This window comes from Eubalaena glacialis, chromosome 2, assembly GCF_028564815.1.
Source record: "Eubalaena glacialis isolate mEubGla1 chromosome 2, mEubGla1.1.hap2.+ XY, whole genome shotgun sequence".
Classification (NCBI taxonomy): domain Eukaryota; kingdom Metazoa; phylum Chordata; class Mammalia; order Artiodactyla; family Balaenidae; genus Eubalaena; species Eubalaena glacialis.
Window position 1 is genome coordinate 156175192 of NC_083717.1, and position 20615 is coordinate 156195806.

The 20615-nt window shown below is 42.2% G+C and overlaps 1 protein-coding gene across 2 annotated transcripts in view; it reads left to right on the forward strand.

The window, feature by feature from the left end:
- SYT16 (synaptotagmin 16) overlaps positions 1–20615 on the forward strand; it is a 116572-nt gene that overhangs the window by 80559 nt on the left and 15398 nt on the right. For both annotated transcript variants that reach the window (XR_009699564.1, XM_061182659.1), the window contains exons 3-5: positions 5145–5401; positions 10716–11156; positions 14467–14656. Coding sequence is in view for 1 of the 2 variants with exons in the window: in XM_061182659.1 (XP_061038642.1) it covers positions 5145–5401; positions 10716–11156; positions 14467–14656 (888 nt within the window). In the remaining variant the exon portion in view is untranslated. The remainder of the gene's footprint in view (positions 1–5144; positions 5402–10715; positions 11157–14466; positions 14657–20615) is intronic.

Consider the following 20615-nt stretch of genomic DNA (forward strand, 5'->3'; position numbering starts at 1 on the left):
TTCTGACGAGGACAGAAATCTTACATAGCTGTCTGCTGGCATTGCACTTCTGTGCTTTTCCTCCCATTTGGAAACGTAGAGTCTATTTTCCATATATCTATGTAACCTCAGATTTTTGAAGCCTTACTTTCAATAGTTTGTAATATTAAAACAGTAGGTGTGTTTTATCTTCCAAATAAAAATATGTGTTATAATAATATTAAATAACCTTTTTCAAACAACACATGGGGTGGGATAGGGAGGGTGGGAAGGAGGGAGACGCAAGAGGGAAGAGATATGGGAACATATGTATATGTATAACTGATTCACTTTGTTATAAAGCAGAAACTAACACACCATTGTAAGCAATTATACTCCAATAAAGATGTTAAAAATAATAAATAAATATTAAAAAAAAAAAAAGACACAACACATGCCCAGCACACCCTCCCTCATTCCCTGTAGTTTCTGGACCCCAGCCCGTGTGAGAATTCATGGGTCAGAGCAGGTTTTACGCCAGCCTCCATCTTCATAGTAAGTTTACCTTTCACAAAGGGAGAGGAGGACACTCAGAGGTAGGGTGAGCACAGCCTGTGACTGCGGGTAGGCCTTGTCAAGGGTCCTTCTCCCTCCGCACCGTGCACACAGAAGAACCTAGGAAAAGAACAATATGATATTTCTTAGTGCTTTCCCCAGCGAAGGTCAGGCATCTCTCCAACTCCTTTATGTCCAGAACCCTGAATAGGCACAGGACATTGGAACAGGGAAGGGTCTGTGAAGTGTATTTGGTAAAAAGCCAGAGAAAATGTCATACTGTCCACTGTAGTGACCTGGTCTAAATGACCTGGGTTCTCTAATCTTCTCCTTCTTTCCATTGGCCTGTGGTCTGTCCAACCAATGGCGGCATAGTTGATCTTCCTTGTTTTTCAACACTTAGTAGTAGAAAGACAAAAAGGAGAGTTCAGAATTGAGAGAAGATAACAGAGAAGAAATTTCTGATTTGGTGATGTGGATGAGGCAGGCAGAAAAAGAACAAAGGGGAAAAAAAGGAAAATTAACAAAAAGGACCCTATTTTTCAGCAGGAATATAATAATTTGCTGACCATCATGTAATTTTACTTATTGGCATGGGCGACGTAACATTTTATTGCTCTTCTTTTTAGCCCCAGGTAAGCCAGGAGATAAACTCCCGATGTAACCAAAGCATAGTAGCAGTAGCTAATGGCCCTCTGTCATCTCCTCACCCCCTCTCCTGTTTTCTCTTTCTCTGCTGTTACACCACAGCATTCCTCTCTCTCCACTGAGAGGGCAAATGTTAGCTAATGAAAGTTAATAGCAGTTGATCCCCTACGAGTAGCTTGTTTAATTCTAAAGCTAATGGCCCCATTTCCCAGAAGCCCAAGTGTCTAGATTTTGATTTATACAAATGGCTGCTGTTCTGAGAGTTCTGACAAACACTCTAGCCCTCACTCTTCCTGGAATTAGCAACAACTTTTGTCATTACTGGTGCAGTTCTGAATTTTTTGACAGATGGTGATAGAAAGGCTAAATTTTTCTCTATCGGACGGAGGAAAAAGTCCACTACATTAAATGAATTACCTGTAGATTTTGAAGAAAATCATCAGGATTTTCATAGGAATGATTAACTGTGTGCTAAATTTTAGGTTATCAAATGCCATGGAAGTGTTAATGTAATTTTTATTGCATGATTTTTTTTTCAGTGTCCTTTTTTTTTTGTTCATCTTTAGATCAATGAGTTTGCATCAGCAGTAAAGAATAAGGAAAAGATTAAACATGAACCCCAGAGAGGATTTGTTTTCTGGTGCCTATTCTCTATCTATTTAGCTATTTTTCCCTCTACCTTAAACACAATTTTCTAAGATCAAATTTAATTGTAGATAATTCTTTCACTTAAAAAATGCATTCAAAATGTTGGACCAGTGAAATTCAAGGTCCAAACCCATGTAAAAAATCTTCATATTCCAGGCAACTTCTCTCCTGTCTCACATATCTGATTTAGTGTTATTGTACATTAATTGTCCCTGTATTCCTGATAATGTCAAGAGGGTTTGAGCCAAGTGATCTGAATCAGAAGCTGTGCATGAGGTCTTTACGCACGAAAGGTGGGCTGCAGAATAATAGCCCACTTATTGGACTTTTTGTTTGTTTGTTTTGAGCAAAGCCTTATTTTTGCTTGTGAAATATTTAGTTCTAAGGGTGTTTCATAGAAGCTAGTCGTTAGCTTCCTGGTGTCATTTAAAACAGGTCAATTATCCCCAGAGTCTGTGCTCACTTTTGTTTAGGATGGTGTATCAAGCAAGATTTTATGGTGTATCAAGCAAGATTGTATCAATCAGATATGAAGGGGATTTCAGGGTGAGATATATATATATATATATATATATATATATATATATATATATATATATATTTCAAGAGATTTATTGCAAAGAAGTGACTTATGCGATTGTAGGGGCTGTGTAGGCCACTGGAATACACAGCTCTGAAATCCACAGGACAGGCTGCTGGGAAGGATAGGCTGAAACTCTCAGGAAGGAGCTGAAGCTTCAGTCCATAGATGAAATTGCTTCTCCTCCAGGGATGCCTCAGTTCTCCTCTTAAGGCCTTTCAATGGACTGATTATGTAGTATAATCCCCTCTACTGAAAGTCAGTTGCTTAAGGGCTTTAATTACACCTACAACATGCCTTCACAGTAACTCCTATATTACTGTTTGATTGAATAATTGAGGCCTATAGCCAAGTTGACACATAAAACTGACCATCACAGATAGTTAGCTAAAGTATTGGTATATGGGTGATGGAGGGAGGGGTCTGGGAGTAGAAAGAAAGTAATTGGATAATAGGTTTATACTCCATCAAAATGGGATATGAACTAAAAAAGTTCCTCTGCTAAAATAAATATGGTTGATGTGACATAATTATGCCCTATAATTTCTAAGAAGCCAGGATACATTTCTCGACAACAGGCAATTACTTTTCCGTATGTGTTTAAGGTGACATGACCTTCTTTAACTTAAAGCACAGGAAGACTGCTTTATGTAACAGTGAATCACCTTTCCCCTTCCCCCTCCTTGCAACTTGACTTGTCCCCCAGATTTGCCTTTCTAATTCATTCCTTGCTTGTCTGTCAAGGAAAATGGTTTGTTACATTAATATAGTTCTTATGTTTTTCAGTTATGAATAGCTTTTCAAGGCTTTAATGTAGCTTTTGAAAATTCCATTATTACTGATCTAAGTATTATCACTGTAGGAGTTGAAGTCATGAGACAATTTTATGGGGGTAATTTCTTGGCAAAGTTAGATTTTTGTGCTGAGATCCTGCTGGGTGCTACACACGTTGATGGATGACCCACTGTTTAATAGGACATTTTAGTGTTCGTGTATGTGAGGAATGGATGGGCTAATTAGGGCCTGAGAAGAAAATTCTGCTTTGTGTTATGGGGTTTTTGCATGTGGAATATCCCTTGTTCTGTCATTTTCTGTGACTTTTTTTAAGGGTGTTTGCCAAAAAATGGAAAATGTGAATGTAAAGATGTTAGGTGCCCTATGACAGAGCTTCCAAGAGGTCTGAAGTGAATTATTAAGAATAACAGGGCAGATGGGGAACATCTCAATGGCTTGCCATGGTTGGGCAAAATCCCAAATCAGGAGTCTGAAGTTGTGCCCTGAAAACCAAGTCTTCCCAAAGATGTTTTTATATGGTCTGCATAGGGTGATAACGTATTTTAAAATTTGGGTGTTTATTGTCGGTGGGTCATATATTGTCTGCTAAACCACTGTCACCACCACTCCATATTGCTGCACACCTGGCTGTTTCAAATATTTTTTATCTGCCTAGCCTTTAAAGTTATTTGAGATTTAGTAAAACCCACTGGTGGATAAAGACTATGCAGTATATAGATGTGGCTTAGCGCCTTCAAGGACGTTATGTTTTAGCTCAGATTTTAAGACCAACTATGGGAGCAATTGCTATCATACAGTGTGTAAATAAGAGCTGAATTTACCATATATACTTTGTCATCCTCACTAATCCTGTCTATATCTCTAATTTTCTATCATCCTGGGATGGGGCCCACTGGAGAAGAGTAGAGGCCCAGGAGATAAGACATCCTTGGCTACTTTCTGGATGTGGAAGCAAGTTAGGGTGAAAGCTGTTGCTTAGGGAGACCCTGTCAGTGTTTCCTTATTCTCTGAGGGTAACCTGGACACTGAGGAAGAGGAAGGGGATGAACAGAGAGAGAATAGGATGACACGAAGCCTGAGAAAGACACTGAGCCTGAAGGAGTCAGGGAAGATTCAGGAGTTGTCAGGACTTTGGATGGATAGGAAGGAAAGGGCAGGAGGGAGGGCTTGAGGACCGCTGTGAACCAAAATACACAACTAACATTTTCATGGACCTGTGAGGCCACAGGTGTCTGTGAGTTGGGAGGTGGTAGCAAATGGGATTTGCTGGGTTGGTTGAGGCCAGACAGGTAAGCAAGGCTAATATTTATGGGAGAGCTGGTGGTTGCCAGGAAGATATTATTTCATGTGTCCACAATGACTCTCTGATGGCTTTTATCATCATTTTATAGATAAGAAAACAAAGGTTAAGGCAGTTCCAATGTCATTCAAGTTCTTAATGCAGAGCTAGGATTTAAACTCAGATCATATGAATCCAAGTCCAGTGTTCTTTCCATGGATTAAGTGGAGAACTTTTTGCTTGAGAGAACCACTGAAGCCTTTTGAGCAGAGGGTGTTATGGTGAACGTGGAAGACAGTCGGAAGAATGGTAAAGCCAGGAAAACATATGATCTCTATAGCTGGTTACTATTCTTGCTTTCTAGATTCATCCCGAAGGTCTTGTGGTCCTTAGCTCCAACCAAATGCTAATGTGTTTATTTTATCCACATAATACTCATCCTTTATACTCATATTATTGTAAAGCATTAAACCTTCTTGTACCCTACATAATGAACTAATGGGTTTCGATTTTATGGACCAAATTTATCTACCATATAGATGGAAGTATGTTTCTGCAGGTGTTGTTTAGTGAGTTTGTTTTTGCAGACTTGATTGGTGTAGTTGCTACCGCCCATTTTCTCTAGATAAAAAGGTGAAACATGATAATATATTTGAAAGAGTTTCCTTTTTGCAAATTTAGGTTTGGATGGAGCCAGCCAACTGACTTATTCTGAGAATCTGCCTTATGGTGAAGGTGACCCCATCTCTGCCCTCTCACAGTCCCCTTGTGAGGTGGGGGACACCAGGCACCATGGCACATCTCCCCAAGAGACCAGCGCGGTCCGCAGCCTCAGCCGGCAGTGCACACAGGGCAGCTTGGAGATGGAGACAGCTTTTAATAACCGGAGATTTGAAGATTCCTATGCCGCTGGCAGCTCCTCCGTGTGGAGTCCAGAGGCAAGTTGTTTGTTTTCCATTTTTTTCTTGCTTGAGTATTGTGTGCTCTCTGGTTGGTCGTTCTCCTTCCCCTCCCCTCTCCCTTCCCCCTTTTGCTTCCTCTCCCTTCTTTCTCGCCTCCTCCATCCCTCAAGAAAAAATTTCTCCAAGAAGGAAGCATTGCTTTGAAGAACAAACACCTTAAGAGCCTTTAATGGAAATATAGTTTTTGTTCAGATGACCAAGGCCCAGCCCTTATGTGTGCCAATAAAAGAATCATATATAAGTGGAATCTATCAAAATGGAAAAATAAAAAGAAGCATGGTGGCAGAATGAACCCAGCAACAATCAGGCTTCTTTTTTTATATAACGGGTTTTTAGTTCTTTAGGGAGACTGGATTATTTCCTTCATGGTTTCAATTAAATGGAGTTTATTTTTATTTACACCAAATCTTGAGTTATGATTCTTTGAATGTGAGAATTATTTGAAAATGAAACTAAAATACAATGCCCCTGCAAATGAAATTATACAAGATATTATGAGGAAGGTCTTGCAGCATGAGCGTATTTGTTAGCTCCGAACTGAATTGAAGATCTAGGCGATGGCATTAGTCTATCATGACCCTCTGGCCATTGACTTTGCTTTTTGGATAAATCTCTGACAAAAGATGCGTCGTCTAAATTTCTTTTAAATTGAAACTTACTCCCGAATATGCCTAAACATCCAGAGTATGACTGGAGGTGATGATGATAGAAACTACCATTTTTGAGCAATTCCTATGTGTCAGGCACCGTGATAAGAATTTACAAACATTGTTTTATCTTACAGGCACTTATGGTTATTCTTTATTAGCTAGACCCCTCTGATTATGATTCTATGACATTAAGAGATATTAAATAATGGTGTCTAATACCTACTTTGAAATTAATTTTGATGAAATAAGTCATGTAATTATATGAAACTTTAATTTGTGCGAAGAGAGGAAGGAGAAGGGTGGATGGATTTTGTTAGCATCAGTCTGACTGAGAAAATAAACAGGATGAATCTCTTATTTGGACCTGGACTGTCATAAACACCAAATGCTCAAATGCTTCTCCAAATCAGGGAGAAGAAAAATAATCACAGATAGTTATGTTTCAAAGCCTGACTGCTAAGGCACTGGGGCATGTAGAGAGAGCCTAAGGAGATGGCACAGGTGCATGTGCGCCTGGGTGTCGTGTTACTGCTGAGGACCAGAGATGGCGACACAGATACGTGGTTTGTGGCCGGTTAAAAGCAAACCTTCATACAGAGACCCTCAAAGCTATCAACCTTATACGTTTTGTAAAAAAATTGTGCTTCCCTACCAGTTTACTGCCAAGAGTCATATCACATCCCACACACTAACATTTAGTGTTTAAAAATACTATTCTTTTTGGCTCTCTCGCCACAAAAGCAAAACAGAACTGTTTACCTGCCTATTGACAGTCTCTCCCCTTGAAAACTGTACCATTAGCCTTGGAATTGCTTTCTCCAGGTAACCTCCCATTTGCCTGCCTCGTGGAGCTTTAGTAGAAGATTTGGTGTTGAGGGCACTAAATGTTCTCAGACTCCAAAAATACCCAGACATCTCTGTGTGCTCCATTCAACCTCCTATCTATTTTGAGACAAAAACTGTAATTTGGTGCTCCTACAGTAGAACCTCAGATGCAGCTCGGAGGCAGTTCCCGTAAATGCCTGCTTTGCAGGCTTAGCTCGCCTTTTAAGAATTGATTTATTTGCCTCTTAGTGTATTAAGAAGCCTGTCTTCCCCTGTGTATCTGGCATCGGGAACACACTGTGGGTCTGTTTACTTTGGGCCACACAGATGACATCAACACTATCTTGCTAAAACAGAAAGCCTTTCAGTTTGATAGAAAATCTTTATATCTTCATGGGTTTTGACAATGTGGCACAAGTATTCCCATCTTAAAGAAAAACCCAGGATACGAGAGCTAAAGGAATCATTTATTTTGCCTCAGAAGGGAACTGGTCATGCAGTGTGACTACCTGTTAGGCTGATGGGTTTGCAAGCACTGCTCTTCTCTGCTGGAAAAGGCTGTCGACTTTTTCCTGCAGACCTAGGGCTTGGCAGGGAAGACGATGGGAGGGTGGCTGGTGATTTTGAGTGCACAGAGAGGCAGCTGCCCCACTTTTCATCTCCGCTTTCCACTGATTAACTGATTGGCCTTGAGAAGTTAATTAAAATCTGCCAAATGGGGATAAAAATGAAGAGATTTTTGCCTTGCAGGAAGGTCAGATGGATTAGTGGTATTAACAGTACCCACAGGAGGAGCGCCTTTAGTTGCCTGGTGATAGGTAGAGTGTGTTGAAATAATTAATTGCTATAAAAATATCAGCCTTCACAAATCTTGGTCTCAGATCAGCCCAGGAAGGGACCACAAAGCCCAGTTTTCATGGACCACAACTTGGATTGTCCCCATCCAGAGCCTGGCCATTGCCTGGAGCTGTGTCTGATTCAAGTTTCGTAGGACAGTTATTTCAGACCCTTTCCGCAGGACTTCACCACAAACCTGCAGGTGGAGTGAGCATTTATCTGAACAGAGAGCCTGATAGATAAGTGGGAAGATGCTCATTAACTAGGATATTTTAACCTTGGCGTTGAAGTTGATGACAAAACTAGGGACTGTTAGTTAATATCAAGAGCAGGGGCCTAAAAGGATATGGAATTCAAAGTAGTGTGTGTTTCCAACTCCCATCTCCCATCTTATTCCCTCTTCATCTCACACACTTACTATACTTATAAATAGCTAGGGTGAAAGATCTGTGGGGGAAGAAGGTAGACATCATGGTTCCCCGTAAGGCTTGGGACTTTGAGCATTAATACTGGCAAATCCTGGGTAATTCCGGCTGGGCATATGATATTGGGAGCAAGGAGTTAAGTTATTTAGCCATTCTAAGCCTTAGTTTCCTCTCCCATAAAATGAAGATATTGAAATACCTACCTCATTAGGTTAATATGAATGTCTAAGAAGATAATGTTTCTTAGCTGGATTTCCCAAAAGCAGAGCCTACTTTGTTAGGACATGCAATTCCAGGTGACAAGAGTGAGGAACGAGGAGAGTGAGGCAGGGAAGGGAGAGCCAGTATGAGAATGTGTAATGGAGTTGGCTACCACTAATTGTGACTCATGGCTTGCTCTTGTGGAACCATACCCTAAGAAGCTGTATAAACTAGTCTCAGGACATCTGTCCAAGGGGAGAAAAATTTATTGCATGGGGCATTAACACCACCCACCCTGCCCCCCCACTCTGGACTTCATATACATGAGGCCAAGCAGGATTCTGTAAATTTCCAAGCCTTGACATCAAAGGAGAGGCCTGTGGTGGGAGCTGAGAGTTACCTTGCATGGGAGGGAGGCAAGACTTTGTTGGATTGTGCCAGGCAGAAGCCACTTAGAGCCCAGACAGCCTGTAGGGAAAAATGGAACAGGAGGGGAGGCCAAGAAGTTCTGAAGTGAGTAAGAGTGGGCTTTTACTGTCCATAAAGGGTTTAGTGTGGTACCTGGCATAAGGGAGGGCTTAGTGGATGTTAGCTGCTATTACTTATGGTCCAGCAAGCAATATAGAGATGACCAAAGGTAGGCTAAAATAGATGGGAGTTTTAACGGAAGACTGTGACTTGATTTTTGAGTTGGCCTAACTCCTTGGAGACTTGCTTCTAATATTATATCTACACTAGTCAGTTGTATTCAGAAGTCTCTATAGCAACCACTTTTATCACTTGAAACTAGGTACCTCTGAATAGAAACACTCACACATAAATGCATGCTCAGAGGAAAGGATGTAAAAAGCTTCCCTTATTTTGCAAGAAGCCTAATTTTTCTTGGTAGACTAATGTGAATCTTAAGAGAGAGGGCAATTATTAGATGTCTACTATGTGTCAAGTCCTTTAATTTTCACAACAACCTTATAAAGTAGGTATCATCCCCCTTTTGCTGTTGAGGAAAACAGAAAGTGAGAAGGATTAAATAATTTGCCCACTGCCCTAAAGGTTGTAAGTGATGGACCTGGGATTCCTAAGCATGTCTCATTCCAGAACCTCGAACTTTCACCTAGATCTGTGGGAAAGTTTCATTGATGAACATGCATTTTTGAAGTGTATCATTATATTTATAAAAATAAAGAGTTCTTTGAATTAGCAAAGTTGGTGTTCAATTACATAAAGAAGAACTGCTTCTGATTTACAGTAAGAATCAAACCAAAGTTTAGTTATGAGTAAGAGGCATGCCTTCAGAGGAAAAAATCAAATTATGTAGACATTAGTAATAGTTTGTTAGAGGGTGGTTCATTATAGTAAAGTAAATGTAGTTCAGCTCAGTTTTCTCAGGGAGGTCATCGGATCTGACTGGCTGAGGTGAACTGCTGTCTAAAAGTGTATTTCATAATGAGGGGCCGTGTTTGAAAATAAGTGGCATAAGTCCAGTGATGGGAGTAGATATCTATGGAGGCTGGTCTGAGCCGGGTATTTTCCCACATCTGTTAAAACCTCACAACAACACTCTATCAAGCAGGTACCTTGATGCTCATTTTTCAGCTGGAGTACAGAGAGACTGGCCTGTTTGGCCATGGCCAAAAAGCTAGTCAATGGTAGAGTTATGATTTCAACCCAGGTGTTCTGTCTCCAGGGTTTAGGATACCTTCCTAAACACTTGCTACTCCAAGAGTGATTTGAGTCCAGCTGAGACATCCTTGTGGCCTGAGAAATGCAGAATCTCAGGCCTGACCCCAGTCCTACTGAATCAGAATTCCCAGATGATTCAAGTCCACTCGAATGTTTGAGAAGCTCTGCCCTGAACATTTTCTGCCATGTAGATTGAAAATCTACTGAAGGATCACCTGTCTGTGACCCCCATTAGGATCCTTATCTGCAGGAGGTCCTGGTTCAGAGAGCACAGGCCCAGGCTGAACCATTTCTCCCGGGGACTTGAGGAAGTTACCTTTTGGCAGTTGCATAACTGACTAGTTTTAGACTTAGTATCTCAGTTGGTTTCAATGCTAGTGGTCAATTGTGCTTTTTTGAGAGGCAGTGTAGAGGAAAGCACTTTGCAAAATATAAAAGCTTTGTTCATTCATTCCAAAAGCATTCATGAAGGCTTACCATGTGCCCAGTGCTGTACCCTCAAAGAATTCACAGTCCAGTGGAGAGAGAGACCAGGAAACAGACCTTTCTAATGTTTAGGGATATATGGTAACAGTCCAAAAGAATGAGGTTCTGAAGGAGCACAGAGGGGCACCATCTTTCCAAGATGTATTAAGCATTGTTCCATTCCTAATCTTTCCCTGTCTGCAACAGGAACAGGACGGAACCAATTTTCAAGTGCCATCTGGGGTCCCGGAGCCCATCTCAAAATGTGGTTGCCTGGATGTCATCTTTGAATATAGAGCTGCCAGCCAGAAGCTCACAGTGACCATCGTAAGAGCACAGGGCCTCCCGGATAAGGACCGAAGTGGCATCAGCTCCTGGCAAGTGCATGTCGTGCTGCTGCCCAGTAAGAAACAGAGGGGCAGGACGAACATACAGAGAGGGCCCAACCCCATCTTCAAGGAGAAAGTCACCTTCGCCAAGCTGGAGCCCAGAGATGTGGCTTCTTGTGCTGTCCGCTTCCGCCTGTACGCCACCCGCAAGATGACCTGGGAGAGAATGATGGGCGAGAGGCTCTTCTATCTCAGCCACCTGCACCAAGAAGGGGAAATGAAAGTGACTCTGGTTCTGGAGCCAAGAAGTAATATCAGTGTGAGTATGTTAAATGGTGCTGCTAATGATGCACTACGTTTGAGGATCTGGAATTGTCAGCCCTTGATTTAGTACATTCAGCCCGTGAATTCAAACACCTTAATTTAATTTTCCATTTGGCTCTCCTCATCCTTCTGAGACATGATTTGCACTTCACGGTACAATGGGTTTTCTTTTTTTGTATGTGTGCCCATAGTCGCTATAACCTGATGGATGTGTTCCCTGTGTTCCATTTTAGGAAATGACAGCAGCATTGTGAAGGAGGGCACGGGGAAACTGGGAGAGGTTTTTTGGCCTTCTCGTTAGTTGATAAGTGGTCCTACCACCCATCCCCCTGCCCTGACCCCAGCATGCATCATGATGCATCTCAGAGATGATGGGACTTTCAAGGTGAGGTCCTTAACAGGTATGCCTGCATAGGCTGCATAGGAAGCCCTGAACTCCAGCCACTTCTAAGACCTTCCATTTATATGACTGGGCTTCTCCCACATGCCCTGTCCTCTGTGTCCCTCAGGTTTCAAAATAATACAGCACAGCTTTTATGTCTACAAGATGGGTAACCCTCTCTTCCCGTGGGTTATATGTCATCCAGTGTGAGGATCTCCTTTTAAAAATCACATAAAAGATCGGGTAACTATCTTGGGCTGTTGGACAAATCAGTCATCCATTGCAAAATGTTTGCTGAGTACCAATTATATGTCAGGTGCTGTATAGGTAGAGGGGGTGCAGGAAAGAACAAAACAGGTGATGCCCTCATGGAGCGTACAATCTGGTGGAGGAGGGCGGCAAAAGACAAACTGGGGTAGGCAAAGAGAGAGAGGCAGAGGCTGCTGCTGCTTTAGAAGGTCAGAGAAAGTATGTTTCAGGTGGTGATACAAGAGAACTCAAGGAATCGAGGGAGCCAGACTGGGTGCCATGTGGAGGACAAGGACTCCAGACAGAGGGGCTGGCATACACAGACATCAGGCGGTGGGAAGGAGCTTGACTTGTCTGAGGAAGGGGAAAGGAGCCAGAAAGTGCAGAGTGCGCTGATGGGAGATCCAGCCACTTACATTTTTAATAGATGTCTCAAAATTTGTATCTCCAGACTCGAAATCCTGATTTTTGCCTCACTAAATCTATTTTACCTGCAGTCTTCCCATCTCGGTTAAAGGCAATCTCATGCATTTAATTGCTCAGGTCAAAAATCTTAAAAGTCACTTGTGACTTCTCTCCTTTCCACCTGAAATCCTACTGGCTCTATCTTGAAAATCTAACCAGAGCCTGACTCTTGGCTGGATTACTGAAATGGCCTCCTAGTCATCTCCCTGCTTCCGCCTTTGCCCTCTGTAGACTATTCCCAACACGGGGGCCAGAAGGAGCCTTTTAAAACATAAGCCAGATCATGTCTCGTCTCTGTTCAAATCCCTCTTTTTTCTTAAGCTCTGAGTAGAGTGTTTCTGAAATCCTGGGAAACAGAAGCCACAGGAGGTCAGAGGAATCCTGCACCATAAAGCATAGGGATAGGTATTATTACACCCCTGTTTCTCTGTGCTGGGCCCTGGGCCCTGTGCTGGGGGCACAGAGTTGAGTGGGGGAAATGAGCCAGTGTAAAAGAACCTTGAAGGTAAAAATTCTCCCATTCACCAGTTATTTGTTGAGCATGATTATAAGCTACACACTGGGCTATGCCCTGTGGACTGAGGGATTTATAAGGTTGAGAATTTTTTTTTTTTTTTTGGATTTGTTTGTCATTTTGCTATTTTTAAAGTATTTTATAGATTTTCCTCATTTATTTATTTATTTATTTTTGGCTGCAGTGGGTCTTCGTTGCTGCGCGCGAGCCTTCTCCAGTTGCGGCAAGTGGGGGCTACCCTTCGCTGTGGTGCGCAGGCCTCTCATTGCGGTGGCCTCTCCCATTGCGGAGCATGGGCTCCAGGCGTGCAGACCTCAGCAGTTGTGGCACGTGGGCTCAGCAGCTGCGGCTCGTGGGCCCAGAGTGCAGGCTCAGCAGTTGTGGCTCACGGGCCCAGTTGCTCCGCGGCATGTGGGATCCTCCCGGACCAGGGCTCAAACCCACGTCCCCTGCATTGGCAGGAGGGCCCTCAAGCACTGCGCCACCAGGGAAGTCCCTAAGGTTGAGAATTTGATGCGAGAGGCAAGCTGTGCAGTGACAGGTGCCACAGTGGACACTTCTGCACAAGCCCAGGGGAGGGGGTGGCCCTCACCCCAAACTAAGCAAATATTTCATTGTTGGGTTATCACCATCCAGACAGCAGGGGCTATAAGGCATCTATCAAAACCACCTAGCCCTGTAGTTTACAAATTGTGTTCCATGAAAGCCTCCATGGGCTCTACAGGGATGTCCATGGCTTGGTAAACAGGGTAGTTTCCTAAGATGTGAAGAATATTTAATTTCTTTCAATGCATTTATTTATTGGGGTTCCTGATAAGAAGTTTTAGGAAATGATTGCAGATGTTGAGAAGAAAGGTTGGAGCAGTTGTGGGTCTGGGAGGCTGGCTGGCCTGCCCCTCAGGGTCCACTCCCACTCATGCTCCTTGAGTGAGAGTCAACATCCTGATCTACTTTGCTTTCCTCCTCCCAATGTGTCTGGTGCATAGAGGTGGGTGCTTTAGAGAAGCGCATACATGAATATGTGACACAAAGCGTGGGCTCCCCTGGTACCTGCAAGGTCTCTAAGATGCACAGCCCATGTGTCAGCTTCCTCACTAAACAGTTGTAAAAGTGTTCACGTTCAATATAATTCATCTCCTTAGGAAGAAAAAATGTAGCATCTGCCATAGTCCTGACAACCTGAAAAAGCAGAACCAGGGGCCAAATATTCTATGGGGTGGTAGACGGCCAGTGGTCATTTCTTTTCTGGTGAAGACAAAATGCCTCCTGTATTGCTACATTCCTCAAGAGGCTGCAGAGAACAGAAGCAGAGCTCATGCCTGGAGTGGACGGGTTCCATATGGGTCTAATATAGACTCATAGAAATTTGGGTCTATATTAAGTGTCCTGCTAGCTCTCCATGTATCTTCCAGGGTTTGATTTACACTGGTAATAACATCTTTGTCCGTTTTGTCTTTAGAGAGGAAAGAGTGAATGGAGACAGCTCTTGAAACAAATATGTCTGCTAATAATGCAGGGGATCCCATCCAAAACTGCGCTCCCCAGGCCCTATTATCATTCACACCGAGTGCGCCATTAGTAATCTTTGGCAGCAGTGGAGACTGGGCCACAATTTCACCAAACATAATATCGGCTTTCTGTAAGGGAGAGGAGTGCAGTGGGGCCAATGGATCCTTTGTTGTTCTTCTCCTCCAGAGTGGAGAGTCTCCGCTCAGCCCATCTGCAGTTTCTCACAGTGACAGTGCTTCATCCACGCAGTCGCTGTCGCATGGAGGGGCGCCAGAGCTGTTGGTGGGGCTGTCATACAATGCCACAACGGGGCGATTATCCGTGGAGATGATCAAAGGCAGCCATTTCCGAAACCTCGCGGTTAACAGAGTGCCTGGTAAGTTCATGCCTGTACCCCCAGCTCTGGTCCTCCCAGAGGCAGGAAGAAGGCTGTGTCTGCTTTCATCTCAATTCTCTAACTTTTACAATAAAAATGATCTGTTGTGACTTAGACACGTTTTTACCAAGTGATACCTCTGGATTTTTCAAATGCCTTTCTGTTTAATTAGATTGAAGCCTTCTTCGATATCTGGATGCATCTTGATACTGGCTTCTACATGTAGATCGTTAAAATAGGCTGGCTTCTACGTGTAGATCGTTAAAGGGGGAAAAGAATGATGTCTTTTCAGCAACATAACATGTATGAACAATTCAAATCTGCTAATAGGTCCCAGATCCTCAAATACGTTTAAAGAGACAGAGCTCAGTCTTTGGAGCCAGGCAGTTCTGGGATCTAATTCCAGCTCTACTCATTTACCTGCTAACTTTGCTCTGATCCTATACAATTTACCTCTCTTTTCTGAATCTCAGCAGACTCATCTGGAACAAAGGAATATTAATAGTACCTTTCTCATGGGTGGTTTCGGGGTTTAAATAAAATGATTTATGTAGAACATTCAGTGCCTGACACATAGTGAGCGTTAAAGAAATGTGAGTGGTTATGTGGTTGATGGTGGAGGAGGTGGAGCAGGAAGATGTGGGGCAATCCAGGCCTGACTCACCAGGGCAGCTTCTGAGGTCACACCTGGAAAGAGCAGCGCAAGACATACTCCCACAGCTGCTGTCCAGGGCTCAGGAAGCCAGAATAAAGATGCTGCAGCTGCTGCTGCCAAATTGCCTCTCAATACCCAGGAAGCTGGAGATTGAACCTTGGAATAATGCTGCTAAAAAATCAGCTCATCTTTAATGATCTTGCTTATCAGCAGAAACAGCTTAAGAAAGGGTGGGAAGATGGTATCTGCCTCACTTCTGCCTTCTGGCTCTCATGCAACCATATCTAATTTGAGGAATCTAATTTATATCTAGAATTCTAGCTGCAAGAGAGTCTGGAAAATGCTGTTGAAATTCCAGCCTTTTGAGTCCAAGAAGGTGACATAGAAGTGGGTAGAGTGGAGCGTAAGTGAGGGTGTCCACCACAGGCAGCCAAAACTTACTGAAATAAGGACGAAGTCAGTAACAACATGATAGGCTGCAAGAGGCAATGGACTCCGGCCTCACATGTCAGCATCAGATGAAGAGCCAGCTGAGCTGGTAGAAAAAGGTCAGCTCCTACAACCAAATCTGGGCTCTCACTCCTTTTAGTCTTTAACTGTGCTGCCGCCCACAATATCTCTGTTCAGTAGTATCTTGTTAGTCAGTCTGTGTTAAAGGCATTAGAGAAAGTTAGTAAGGAAAGCCCAGCACTCTGGAGAACAGAAGAGACCAGAAGCATAGGCCATATTCTGTATCGACGCTCAGAACCAGGTAAGGACTATTTAAAATCCATAATAGATGTTGATTATTAATTGCATGGCTAGACTCTTTTTTCCAGATACAGCTTTTTAAAAAAAAAAAAAAAAAAAAAAAACTCTGGATTTACTAAAGATCTGGATTTACTGCTTTCCCTGCAGAGCCTTTTCTGATCTCTTTCCCTGTCTTCCTGAGATATGGTGAGATCTGAAAAATTTTCAGGGAAGAACATGGTGCAGCTGCAGAGAATGATGTGGAGGTGGATCACACAATCATGACCTATTCCAGTCCATGCTGGGAGGCTTTAATTTGCATGCTGGGTCGTCCCAGGCAATACAGGGGAGAAGGACAGCATGGTGGCTAAGAAAGCATCAACTGGAGTGCACCAATCTGAGGTCTTTGTCACTTACTAGGTGTGAGTTACTAAACTTTTTGACTCTCAGTTTCCTCATCTGTAAAATGGGATCATAATAATATGTACTTTCTAGGTAGGGATACTACATATAAAGCTGTGATGTTGAGAATGGTGCTCGTGAAACTTCATGCATTTCTATATAAAAGAAAATATGCCAAAGAGGAAACTCTTATAACAAATATTTAAAACTGAGTAGGAAAAAAGGCAAGTCCTCATTTTGAAACTGATTTCATTCCAGAAGTTTAAGTCAGTTTGGCATTTACATGATTTTTCATAGAATAGTGCTACAGTTTAACTGACAGATATAACTGGCATGCTGTATCTTTGCGACCAAAGTAATAGAAGACAGTGTTGCTGTGATGCTATTAATTAAAGCAGAAACCCAATAGTGAAGACAAAAGTTTTTTGTTTACATAGAATGCTGGTACTTGAGGAAAAGCCAGTTTAATTAGGAGGGGTTGAGAAAGTAGAAGGTTCTTTTGTGGAGATTCTGAAAGGGACCTCTTGGTACTTTCAAGGGCTTGAGATGTTGACGACATTGGTCCTTCATTATGTCTCACTTCCTTACACCACTAGCAGGACTTTGGTAGTCATCAGGCAAGCTTAGGATACAATTTTAGTTCCCATATGGAAGAGAATAGGAGAGAGAAAGGATGAGGGAACAATAGTTTTATGAGATAACTGAGCAGCGTTGGAAGAAAGAGGGTGTGAAGGGGAGAGGATGCAAGCTGGAAGATGAATAGGCCTGGAGTGGGGAGTGGAGGAGGGAGACGGCGAAGTGCACTCATCTCCCTGGTGAAGGTGCAAGGAGGGCGGGCAGAGCCTCAGAGCCCTGTGTCAGAGTGCACCCCAAGGGAGCTGCCTGCCAGGGGAAAGTCACCGGTAGAAATGTGTGTGACGGTCACAAATCCTGTGCTTGAGACCCTCAGCTCAGAGGCGGTGACCTCCTCTGCAGAAAGGGGACATCAATCCTGCCTTGCAGGCTGGCTATGATAATGTGAAGAATGGTTCTTAGGGAAGCCCAAAGGAAAAGAGGTTGAGCCTGTGGAGTGGGGACTTCTCCTCTCTAGAATATGGAAGGTGCTAAATCTTGATGGAAAGAGACAAAGGCTGGGATTTAGAAGCGAGAATCTTTTGCATCAAAATATATCATGAACCAAAAGATAACTGTGAACTTGCCAACTTGATCCAGCTAGATGACTATTCTGGTATTTTAAACTTTTCTTTCTAAGCAAGATAGAGGAGAGGTGGACAAATAATAGATGGAGTTCCTCTTCTCTTTTAGGGTCTTAGAAGAAATAAACCAATGAGATGTAAGCTCCCCTCCCGAGATTTCTGAGGCAAATCCTTGGGGGAGAAGTCTCAGTGAAAGGCAGGTTTTGCTCCGATGGGCAGGAGCTGGTGGGAGCATTCCTAGAGATGAGTCTCTACCACACCTTGCCCGGCACCCCCCCTCGCCCCCCACCCCAGAATGGTTAAAACTAAAAAGACAGATTCCCTCAAGTATTGGTGAGGCTGTGGAGAATACATTCTTAGTGGTTGTGTAAAATGGAATAACAGCTTTGGGAAGAGGCTTGGTAGTTTCTTATATAGGTAAACATGCACTGAAAATCCAGCAGTTCCATTCTTAGGCATTTACCCATAAGTTAAAAAAAAAAACAGGAACAAGAATGTTTGTAGCAGCTTTACTCATAATATGGAAAAATTGCAAAGAGCCCTATGTCCTCATGAATGAATAAACAAATGAAGATATATTTCCATAGTGGAATACTATTCAGCAATATAAAAGGAATGAAATTAACTGAGGCATTGAACAACATGGAGGAATCTCAAAATCACACTGAGTACCTACTGTATGATTCCATTTATATGAAGTTCTAAAACAGGCAAAACTTATTTACATATAGTGAAGAAAAGCAGAAGAGGAATGGTTGCTTTAGGATTGGTATTGGTATCAAGATGGACTGGGCATGAACATGAGGGAATATTCTGGGGTGATGGACATATTCTATATTTTGATAGGGATGTGGGTTAAATGGATGTTTGTATTTGTTAAAACTTACTGAATTGTACTAGGCTTTGTGCATTTCACTGCATGTAAATTTTACCTTATAATAGAAAAGAGCCATAAATTATTGAACTCTAGTTAATGAAACACATGCTGAAATGTTTAGGGGTAAAGAACAATGATGGCTACAGCTGTGATGGATTGATGGATAGATAGATGCATAGATATGTGAAAAAGCAAACGCTGTTAGCTCAGGCTACCATAACAGAAATACCATAGGTTGGGTGGCTTAGACAACAGAAATTTACTTCTCACAGTTCTGGAGGCTGGGAAGTTCAAGATCAAGGTATCAGCTGATTTGGTTCCTGATGAGAACCCTCTTCCTGGTTTGTAGACAGACATCTTCTTGCTGTATCTTCACATGGCGGAGACAGAAAACATCTCTCTCATGTCTCTTCTTATAAGGGCACTAATCCCATTCATGAGGGCTCCACCCTCATGACCTAATTATCTCCCAAAGATCCCACATTCAAATAGCATCACATTGGGGATTAGGGCTTCAACATATGAATTTTGGGAGGATACATACATTCAGTCCATAGCATAAATGGAGAAAAATATAACAATTGAAGAATCTAGGTGATGGGTGTATGGGTATCCACTGTATAATTATTTTGAATTTTCAGCATATTTGAAAATTTGTTATAAAATAATGTGCATGAAAATCTGGTCTGGTCTGGAATAGTTCAGCTGGGCCAGGTAGATAAAAATAAAACAACGGTCTAGCCATTGATAGGGGCTACTGTGGTGGGCATTACATTTTTTTAAAAAAATTATGATGACATCTCAAGTTCCGACCTTATTCCCTTGACTCAGTTTTGGATGGAATAGACAGGGTACCAAGCAAATGAACCTGCGGGCATCTTCTGTAGCATCCTCCATAAACCACATCCATCCCAAGACAAAGTATGTGGTTGGGCATTTCTTTATTTCTAACTTTAACCTTTTCTCTATTCATCAGACAGATAGATAGATAGAAAGGTAAGTAGGTTTTTATACCTCCCTACCTCCCTCCCTTTCTTCCTTCCTTCATTCCTTTCATTCTGGTGAAAATGCCCGTATTATAAAAATTTAAATGTGTATATATATATTTCAAATCCTAGGTGGGCTAAGGAAGATAAAATAGGCTATTTGAAAATTACTGAAACTATTCCATAGAACCTATTCAGAAACAATATATAAGTAAGTTAACAAAATGAACTAATCTTAGCTCAAGTCAGGTAACAGTGTGCCAAGAACCATTCCAGGCACTTTCAAGGTAAAATCTCACTTAGTACATGTGGTCAGTGTTGTCATTATTGCTGTTAAGATGGTACAGGGTAGTCTACAAATCCGATGGCAAGGGATAGTCTCCACATCTGTACATGGCAGATGGCCCAGGTGAAAAAGCCTCTTATTGTGCCTGCTAGACATCTGAAATCCTGATAGACTTATTTTTTTTTCATTTATTTCTGATCTGATCTTTATGATTTCTTTTTTATTTTTTTATTTTTATTTTTTTTTATTTTTTAACATCTTTATTAGAGTATAATTGCTTTACAATGGTGTGTCAGTTTCTGCTTTATAACGAAGTGAATCAGTTATACATATACATATGTCCCCATATCTCTTCCCTCTTGCATCTCCCTCCCTCCCACCCTCCCTATCCCACCCCTCTAGGTGGTCACAAAGCACCAAGCTGATCTCCCTGTGCTATGCAGCTGCTTCCCACTAGCTATCTATTTTACATTTGGTAGTATATATATGTCCATGCCACTCTCTCACTTTGTCCCAGCTTACCCTTCCGAACCCTCCCCGTATCCTCAAGTCCATTCTCTAGTAGGTCTGCGTCTTTATTCCCGTCTTACCCCTAGGTTCTTCTGACCATTTTCTTTTTCTTTTTTTTCTTTTTTAGATTCCATATATATGTGTTAGCATACGGTATTTGTTTTTCTCTTTCTGACTTACTTCAGTCTGTATGACAGTCTCTAGGTCCATCCACCTCACTACAAATAACTCAGTTTAGTTCCTTTTTATGGCTGAGTAATATTCCATTGCGGATACACATTTACAGAAGCTTTTGAAAAAGTTACCATTAAGAATTAG